The 9,559-nt window shown below is 39.0% G+C and overlaps 1 protein-coding gene across 1 annotated transcript; it reads right to left on the reverse strand.

Moving 5' to 3' along the window:
* Window positions 1-919: 919 nt before the first annotated feature.
* On the reverse strand, window positions 920-5,734 carry xpa (xeroderma pigmentosum, complementation group A). Its single transcript, XM_047366336.1, has 5 exons — window positions 5,322-5,734; window positions 5,127-5,232; window positions 3,862-4,027; window positions 2,397-2,514; window positions 920-2,309 (listed from the first exon to the last, which is right to left on the reverse strand). The coding sequence occupies exons 1-5, from the start codon at window positions 5,725-5,727 to the stop codon at window positions 2,155-2,157; spliced, it is 951 nt and encodes a 316-aa protein (XP_047222292.1). The 5' UTR covers window positions 5,728-5,734; the 3' UTR covers window positions 920-2,154.
* Between the last annotated feature and the right edge of the window lie 3,825 nt (window positions 5,735-9,559).

A 9,559-nucleotide genomic window follows, 5' to 3' on the forward strand; every position in this document is an offset into this window, starting at 1 on the left:
CCGGTCACCTCTTCTCGTTGTGCAGCGTTTTCTGCCACACTTTTTCCTTCCCACAGACTTCCCACTGAGGTGCCTTGATACAGCACTCTGGGAACAGCCTATTCGTTCAGAAATTTCTTTCTGTGTCTTACCCTCTTGCTTGAGGGTGTCAATAGTGGCCTTCTGGACAGCAGTCAGGTCGGCAGTCTTACCCATGATTGGGGTTTTGAGTGATGAACCAGGCTGGGAGTTTTAAAGGCCTCAGGAATCTTTTGCAGGTGTTTAGAGTTAACTCGTTGATTCAGATGATTAGGTTCATAGCTCGTTTAGAGACCCTTTTAATGATATGCTAATTTTGTGAGATAGGAATTTTGGGTTTTCATGAGCTGTATGCCAAAATCATCCGTGTTAAGACAACAAAAGACCTGAAATATTTCAGTTAGTGTGCAATGAATCTAAAATATATGAATGTTAAATTTTCATCATGACATTATAGAAAATAATGAACTTTATCACAATATGCTAATTTTTTGAGAAGGACCTGTATTGCCTTACGGGCCAGCCGGCTCTGGGCTGACACTCATGCAGTAGTGTCTTTATCAGCTGTTGAACTAAAGTTGTCAGTCCCATTTTCACATGTTCTGATTCTCACCTATAAATATCCATGCTAGGTATCATTGTTGCATTGTTCATCTTTTTTTCTTTTCAGTTTGTTTCATTTATTGCCCATTATCCATTGTTCATTATTCATTAGTTGCTCATTTTCAGATTATCGGTTTATTATCCCTTTCTTCACCTGGTAGTAGCGTGTTGCTTGTTTAGGTGGAGAGTTTTCTTGGCTCACTTATTTTGACTAAGGTTGAAATATTTTGAATTGTTTAACTTAGCCTGCATGTTTATGGATTGAGGAAGAACAGGAAAGAAAACAAAGACCACTGTGGAGATTTAAAATTTGCTGTAATGCAACCATACTAATCTCACTATCTCAGCATTCTGCCACTATGGATGCTCTGCAAAAATAAGTCACACATAGTTGATCTTTATCTGTGCAGCAAACACCATATTTTAAAGTTGTATATAATAGTACAATTAGAAAATGTCTAATGAATGTGGATTTGTTTGTGTCGGCAGGAATCACAAATTAATCTTTCTTACATACCAGAATGTTGCAAAATGTATAAAACTACAGTTTCCACATTAGGAGCACAAATGTCAAAGGATTTTTATCAAAATTGTATCTGACAGACCAACTCAAAAGCAGTGCATAATTGTGAGGTAGAAGTCAAATTAAACATGGTTTAACATTTTTTATATTTAAAGTGTGGCTTACAGGGTTCAGTGGTAGACCAGGTGCAACATATGTGGAGGCTACAGTCCTCCAAGCAGCTGTTGCAGGTTTGATTCCCGACCCAGGAATCATTTACTGTATGCCATCCTCTTTTTCTCTCTGCCCTTCTTCCTGAAAAGCTACTGATGAAGGCCACTAGTGCCCAAAATATCTTTAAAAAAAAAAGAAAAAAAGTGCCATATTTATTTTATTCAGCCTCCATTCAATCTGATACCTTTCAATAAAATCCAAGGAATTCAATTGCCTTTAGAAGTCACCTAGCTAGTAAATAGTCCACCTGTGAAGGCTTTGGAGGTTTGTTAGTTTCAGTTGACAACATCGTGAAGACCGAGGAACAGCAACGACGTGAAGAATAAAGTTGTGGAAAGGTTTGAAGCAGGTTATATAATGAAACAATATCCTAAGCTTTGATATTGTAACCTGACCGAATTTGGCAAAGTTTGAGAGGTAAGAATGCTTTTGCAAGGCACTGAATATGGACAGGCACTTTAGAGGTCAGATCACTTTCAGAAAATACCAGAACACTTATGCTGGAACCTTCTAGATGTCATGAATAATATTTAATGGCCTTAAAGTTTTAAATAGGTTTTTCTGATGCACATTCAGTGCTTGTTTATTGTTGCAATATTTGTTTCAAAACTTTCCAATTCATATAAATATTCAGTTTATACAAAATTAGCATGTTTCAAATGAAGATATTTCTGAAGATCTTTTTAAATGTCATCTCAATCAAGGAGTTTTAAATATCCTGACATTGTTCCCTGCAGAAGCACCAAATATCTTGGTCCATTTGAGCTGAGTTTGTCTGTTTTTGAAAATGTACATGTCTACATCTTCTCATAGGTGAGTTCATGTCCACAGGTGCTGCAGGTCTTCTTGTAGAGGTCCTCCTCTGGGTCCACCACCTCTTCTGGTCCGTATTCGTGCTGGTGAGCGCTGGTGGTTTTGGTCCACATGCTGCTTCTCACTGCCCTGCGCAGATCTGACACATAATGCACAAACACGTTTAAGATCACACAGTGAGACAGATCTACCAGTGAAGGACTCTTCCATCAAACAGGAAACCAACCTTTGACTTTTTTGTTGAAGCGCTTCTGTTTTTGGACTTCTCTGTTCTCCTCCCTCGTCTCTCTGGCCTCTTCCAGGGCCTCCTCTGAACCCCAAACCTCCATACACCTTTTCTCTACCTAAGGTACACAAACAGAAAAAATTCCACATCATTATTTCAGACAAACACAGACAATGTTTGTTCACCTCCACATTTTTTATGTCAAAATGTCCAGAGGTGTCAGTTTTTTTTCATTTTACAGTACAAGAAAAGTTCATGATGAATTTTATGGACAACATTTTTCTGATCATCAGGCTTTGAATAAAGAACCTGCAGAAGTGAGAGACTGTGAGAAAAAAAAATGATGGAATGGAGGGATAGAAAAATGTAAAGGAGAATAAAGACTACAAATGTAAATATTTTTCTACACTAATCTATACCTGAAAAATACTCTGATTAAAGGCATCCATGACTAACTGACCATTGTTAGAGTATTTTGTTTTTGTTTTGTTTAACCATCTCAAAAACAGGGATGTATTGTTGATCCACTCCTGAATTTAGTTTGTGATCAGGGTTAGGGGTAGGTTTAGGCACATGGGCCTGGGAGTGGTGTTGGCCTGATATTGTGGGGCCCTGGGAATGGTGCCAGCAGCTGGATACTTCTCAGCTTCTCTGAGCCAAGCTCTCAATGCGGGATCAGACTAACACACACACACAACCGGCGCCAAAAAGGTACTGCCACAGTTGAAGTTTATTTTGGGCCTGATCAACCTGCAATTTAGGTCAAGATATCAACTTTCCTCTTTTTTTTTTTTACTATCTAATATTTAAAGTTCCAGCAAAGTTTAGTCTGGCTTTTTCTCCATTCCTGTATGTGCTCAGCATCGCTCAGAGACTTCCTTAAAAAGTATTTTCTTTTTATATTCAATTTAGCTTCAGTGACCCAAGATGGAAAAACCATCCAACAACCTGAGGCGGGTAAGACGGGCACTAACTCCCTTCCACATGACAACCTTCAGGCTGTTAGACCAGCTGTGACACAGAGTTTCCCCTGGAGCTGAGAAAGGGGATGGTGAGAACCACAGGTAAAGAGACTTGGTCCGGTTCATTGAGAGGTGACAACAGGTCCAAGGCCAAAGTAATGTCTTGATTTTCTGATAAGGCTATGCTCCGAGCTAAGAAGCTGATGGCCCCAAGATGATTTCTTCCCAGAATCCCTTCTTCCTTTGTCCTCTCTAACCTTTCCCTTTAAGTCAAATCTTCAGATCTTTGATTTTGTTAATGTTCTGTTTCTTTGTTTTGTTAATCTAATTAATCATTAAAATATATTAGTGTAATGACCAATATGGTTAAAGCTGCCAATCAAAACCACTTTAAAAGATCACAAGAAAATTTGGTTGCTTGAAGGTAAAGCATAAAAAAGGAGGAGCAGAACTGTAAACTATACTGAGATAATGTGTGCATCTCCTCTGAGGAAGTTGATCACCTGTAGCAGGAGGTAGAGCTTCATATCCCCCCAGCGAGGGTTATGAGGGTTTTTCTTCAGTATAAATCTCAGAGGGGGCTCTCTCTTGTCGAAGTCAACGTCCTTGAGCAGGTAGCGCTGCTTGGCCTCCGTTCTGGAGATCAGCTTGTGCTTCTCCTCGTTGTCTCTGGAAAGAACAAAAACTTACTCCGTCACTTTGTATGATCAACTGTAAGGTCATCCAACTCTTCAGAATATTTGGATCTGAGGCAACAAAAGAGTCAAATATGTAGGATAGTAACACATTTACCTTGTGTTGATGTAATGTAGATTCAGTAAGTAGATCTTGATAGAAAAAATAATACTTTACAGATCAAATAGAATTTGAATCTCAGCATAAATACAGCTGTTCTGTGAAGGCACCAGATGTTTGAGAACATTAGTGAACAAATGTGATTATGAAGACCCAGGACTGGTCTATAAAACAATATCCAAAACTAAACATCTGATTAACACATCTGAAATTTAATGAGTATGGCACAACTGCAAACCAACCCAGACTGCCATTCAGATGAACTAAGCATTAATCAAAGAAAAAGCCAAGAAGTTTTTGGTAACTTTGTAGGAGCTGCAAAGATCCATAGCTCAGGTTCTAAACTCCACAAATTGAACCTTCATGAAAGTGGCAAAATGAATGTAAGTGATGAAACAAAGCCACAAGAGTTTGCAAATAGCAAACTCTACAAGCAATGTAAAAAGAACAAACGTGTAGAAGAAGGTGTTCTGGTCAGATGAGAGGGGGAACTAACACTGCCCATCATCCTGAACACAACATGATAGTGGCCGCATCATGCTGTGGGGTTGATTTTCTACAGCAGGAACAAGGAAACTGGTCAGGATTAATGGGTAGACAGCTGGAGCTAAACTTGGGGGAATCCTGGAAGAAAACCTGTTAAAGTCTGAAAAGACTAGGCAGAAGGTTCACCTGCCAGCAGGACAACGGTCCTAAGCATAGAGCCAGAGCTACAGTGTTATAGTGAAGAATCAGATCAAATCATATTCATGAGTTACAATGACCCCGTCAAAGTCTAGCTCTAGATCAATACAAAAAGTTTGGCCAGACATAAAAATACTGTTCAGAGTCGCTCTTCATCCGATCTGACCTAGCTGGAGCTATTTTTAAAGAATTGTTAAAATGTTCAGCCTCTAAATGCGTAAAGCTGCTAGAGACGGCCCCCTGCGTTGTGTATGGACGATTACTTTAGTTAATAGAAACTCGTTTGTACCTGCATTTGTCACACACTGACAAGTCAAAGCTGTTGCTGAGGAAGGAGTCCATGAAGGGTTTCTGACAGTCATCACACAGCAGATAGTCTGGTTCTATCACCGGAGCTGAGAACAGAAAGACAACAGGGGATGTTATTGAGACATGCCTGAACGAACACACACACACACTAAAGTCACAGTGCCCACAAACACACCTGGTTGATGCACCACCTTCTTGGCTTTCTGCTCATCCTCTCCGTCCTCCTCCTCGTCGATGAAGAAACCGGCACCGGAGTCGATCGTCTTGGAAACTTTGGCCGAGGTTGCCCCCTCCACGGCGGACAAAGGGCGGCTCGCTAGCCGCGCTTGGCGGAGCATCAACGCCCGCTGACGATTCCTCTCGATTTTAGCCCGCATGGCAGCAGAAAGCTCGGGTGGGGAGCTCTGATCTGGTGTCGGAGCGGCAGCACCAGCTCCTCCTGTTTCGGATGAGTCCATCCTGCTCCCATAGAGAGGATTCGGTTTTATTTCAGTGCCGCATCGGACTGTTGTTTTAAAACTGACAGCAGAAGGCTTCCGTCGCTTTTCGTGTTGTTTTAGTGTTTGATGCAATACTGCCATCTGTCGACTTGGAGTGAGAACAGCCAGAAGGAGGGGAAGCTGAACATTAATTTTATCGCCTTTGCTCGGGACACAAACCTACGTTAAGTCAGAATGCCTGAGCCAAATCTATGGGGTAAGAACGCTGTCAAAAACAATGTGTATGTAAAGACGGAAATGTGTGCATATTAGTCAATAGTTGTGCATAAATAAAATCCACAAGAGGTATTGTATATTTTCTCTATAAGAATACAAAATAAAATGTTACAGCTTCAAGAAATTACAAACACAAAGTTCAAGTTTACAGTTGTGGTTTATTCTTTATGAATACAATATGCTATAACAGTTTGTGAATACGATTTATTTTCTATGAGAATACAAATTTACATCAGTGACTCGGCGTCACGTGATCTCAGGCTCAGAATATAGTGGGTGGAGTTATACAATGATGTACAGTAGGTGGCAGTATGCACCTCTGAATTTGTTGCGAACCGCCAGCAGAAGAAGAGAAGAAGAAGCAGCAGCACTAGCGCCAAGATGACGGACCAAGAGCATGTATTAACGACATTAAGACATATATAAACTTTTTAACATTACCTGGCTTTGTACCGTAGTTTCTTGATCCGTTCTTTTGGCGCTTCTTCTTCTTCTCTTCTTCTGCTGGCGGTTCGCAACAAATTCAGAGGTGCATACCGCCACCTACTGTACATCACTGTATAACTCCACCCACTATATTCTGAGCATGAGATCACGTGACACCAAGTCTTTGATGTAAATTCGTATTCTCATAGAAAATAAATCGTATTCACAAACTGTTATAGCATATTGTATTCATAAAGAATAAACCACAACTGTAAACTTGAACGTTGTGTTTGTAATTTCTTGAAGCTGTAACATTTTATTTTGTATTCTTATAGAGAAAATATACAATACCTCTTTTGGATTTTACTTATGCACAACTATTGACTAATATGCACACATTTCCGTCTTTACATACACATTGTTTTTGACAGCGTTCTTACCTCATACAAATCAAAGACCTTTCCACGTTTTGTGACACTGCAACTACAAACTTCAGTGTATTTCATTTGGGATTTTATGTGATAGATCAACACAGTAGTCCCTATTGTGAAGTGGCTGGAAAGGGATTACCAACATTTTTTTTTTTTTTTTTGCAAATACAATTCTGAAAAGTGCAGCTTTTGAACCTCCCTGGTTCAAAACTCTGCAGTAAAACCTTCCAACTTGCAGTTGAAGAGTTCGAGGTATTCTGCAAAGAAGAATGTGGAAAATTTCAGTCTCTAGATTTTCAGCCAGAGCCAGAGTGTCTTTGTTCACATTAATATGTTTTGATTTAAATAATTCCATTGTGGCTCTTGCTGTTGTTTATGTGTCGTTCTCCTCTTGGAAGATGAACTTCCTACTCGTTCTCGAGTGTTTTACAACCTCTTACAGTTTTCCATCACGATAGACCCGTATGCAAGAGTGCAGGAACAAGTTAAACATTGGGGGGGGGGGGGACACATATTGGAAACCTGACAGATTCATAAATGGTTTAACAAGTTTCATTGGTCAAAAATGCCTCAAACCCTTGATGTCCCTGCACGGCATTACAACATTACATATGGTAATATACAGTATCAGTGTTTGACTTACAAAAGATAAAAAAGCAACATCTGTTGAGGCTTTTCTTATACATAAATATTTTTAACAACTGATTTGCTGATGTGTTTAGGCTCACACACTGTAAAATCTGTTAATAGCATAGCCTAACCCTGTCATCAAAAGTGTTCACTGATTTATTTTAAGACCTCACCTTCAGTCCTGTACCATCTTCTACTTTTTCTGTTTACGCTGCTGCATTGCTGCTCCTAAACATACAAAATAGCTTCAGAGATGCATGTCTAAGGTACCACTTCTGAGCATAAAGGTGGCACACATTAAAAATAAATTGGGAAAAAATTCCACCTCTTGGTTACCATGGGCATTTCACCATATAAATGTGCAGAACACTTGTTCTAACCAAAACCTTTACAGTACTGTAGAAATAATGACTAAAAAAATCATCTTTAAAAAAATCCTCACCGGTTCTCCTCTCTGGATCTATTCTATCAAGAATATGATTTTTAAACCTTGCCACACCCTGAAGATTCCCCTGGCTCTAATATTTTTTATCACTAATCATTTAAGACCTCACTCGAGCTTCCTCCGTCTCTCCACCTTTTATTGCTTCAAATGCCTCACTGCTTATGTACTATCATTCTCCTGATAAGACATTATTGCACATATTCTCTAATATAATGTCAGACATGTTGAATAGCTGAGTATGATAAGGTGATGACCTCGTGATGTGTTACCATTACTCACTGACGTCACTCTTTTTAAGAAAACAAATTAAGTCCTGCTTTTGTTTAAGCCTTTTCTTTGGTGGTGGCATTCTGCTGAAATAAAATGACAAAACATTTTTTGGATGGTGTTCACGTTTCTTGGGAACACAGGTGCCCATCTCAGGATTAAAATGAAGCTATCGTAAAGATATGGTACGGTAAAGATAAAGATATGGTTTCTAAATATAAATGTAAACTAACAAGAAAACAAGTATTTTTCTCCTCCGCGGTATAATTTTGGGGGGGACAAATGCGCCTCTCTCCCCGGTTCTTATGCCTATACCCGTATGTAACTCATCCATCTTCCTCTGAACTTTGACAATCTTCTTTGTGCCTGCTGAAATAAAATTAAAGCATGATTCTGTGAACCTGAGTGATGTACAATGGTAATTTTTTGAGACACGTGGCATTTTGCATGTCAGTAAAAGAGCTCAGTTGTGTTCCCTCACCGCAGCACCTTCTTCTACATGTTTGCTGAGTCAGCTACATAGCCTGTGGCAAACATTAAATGTTAAGGCATTATTTTGAAACTAGGTTTCTTATTGCTAGACCATCCATAAAGGGCAAATATATAGGGTCCACAACCAATAGTTGTCCTGTCAATAGATTCTCCAACCTGAGCAGTGGATCTCTGCAGCTCCTCCAGAGTTATGACATGCCTCCTGGCAACTTTTCTGATGTTTGTTCTTCTTGTTTGGCCTGTCAATTTAGGTGGAGAGTTGTGACTTTTTAGGTTTGCAGTTTTGCCATACTCCTTTTCGCTGCTTTGGGATTGTCATGTCACAAATATGGAATACTTTAATGTATCTAAATGTTTTTTTAAGGCACTGTGATGGAGAAATGTGTTTCTTGCTTACATCTTATACAATGTTACAGGTTGAACTTTGCTTTCTATAACCTTATGACTGGGAACTTGTGTTTATGTTATGTCTTTATTTTATTATGTTTGTTGAGACTTCTTCTGCTACTTTGAAGGTCACCTTCCATGGCTGGTTCTGCAGCTATAACAGAATAGACAAACAATAAGGCAGTTCTCACAATAACTTGATGAGAATTTAGTTTCCCAAAGTTTGTCTGCAAATATTTTCACACCCCTCTGTCCATCAGAATAAGACCATTGTGGTAACATTGACCAGAGCAACACTGTGATTATGACAAAGGCTTTTTCTCTCATCTTACACAAAATTACTTTAAAAAACTTCAATAATTGATTTTTTCTTACCATAACAATGCTTAGAAAAATCTTCCCCCAACACAACACTCTAAGTCTAATCTGGTTTGTAAATGCAAAGAGGAGATTATATAAATTAATTTGCACAAATAATTACAGAACAAACTCAAATTATTTAACCTCAACTTGGAGTTAAATTTTCAGGTATATTCGTGGAAGAAAAATATTCAAATTGCAATGTTTTTCACATGAGAAGATAATTCACACAGTAACACAGACTCCATCTGTTGCTATG

This window comes from Girardinichthys multiradiatus, chromosome 5 (genome assembly GCF_021462225.1).
Source record: "Girardinichthys multiradiatus isolate DD_20200921_A chromosome 5, DD_fGirMul_XY1, whole genome shotgun sequence".
Lineage (NCBI taxonomy): Eukaryota > Metazoa > Chordata > Actinopteri > Cyprinodontiformes > Goodeidae > Girardinichthys > Girardinichthys multiradiatus.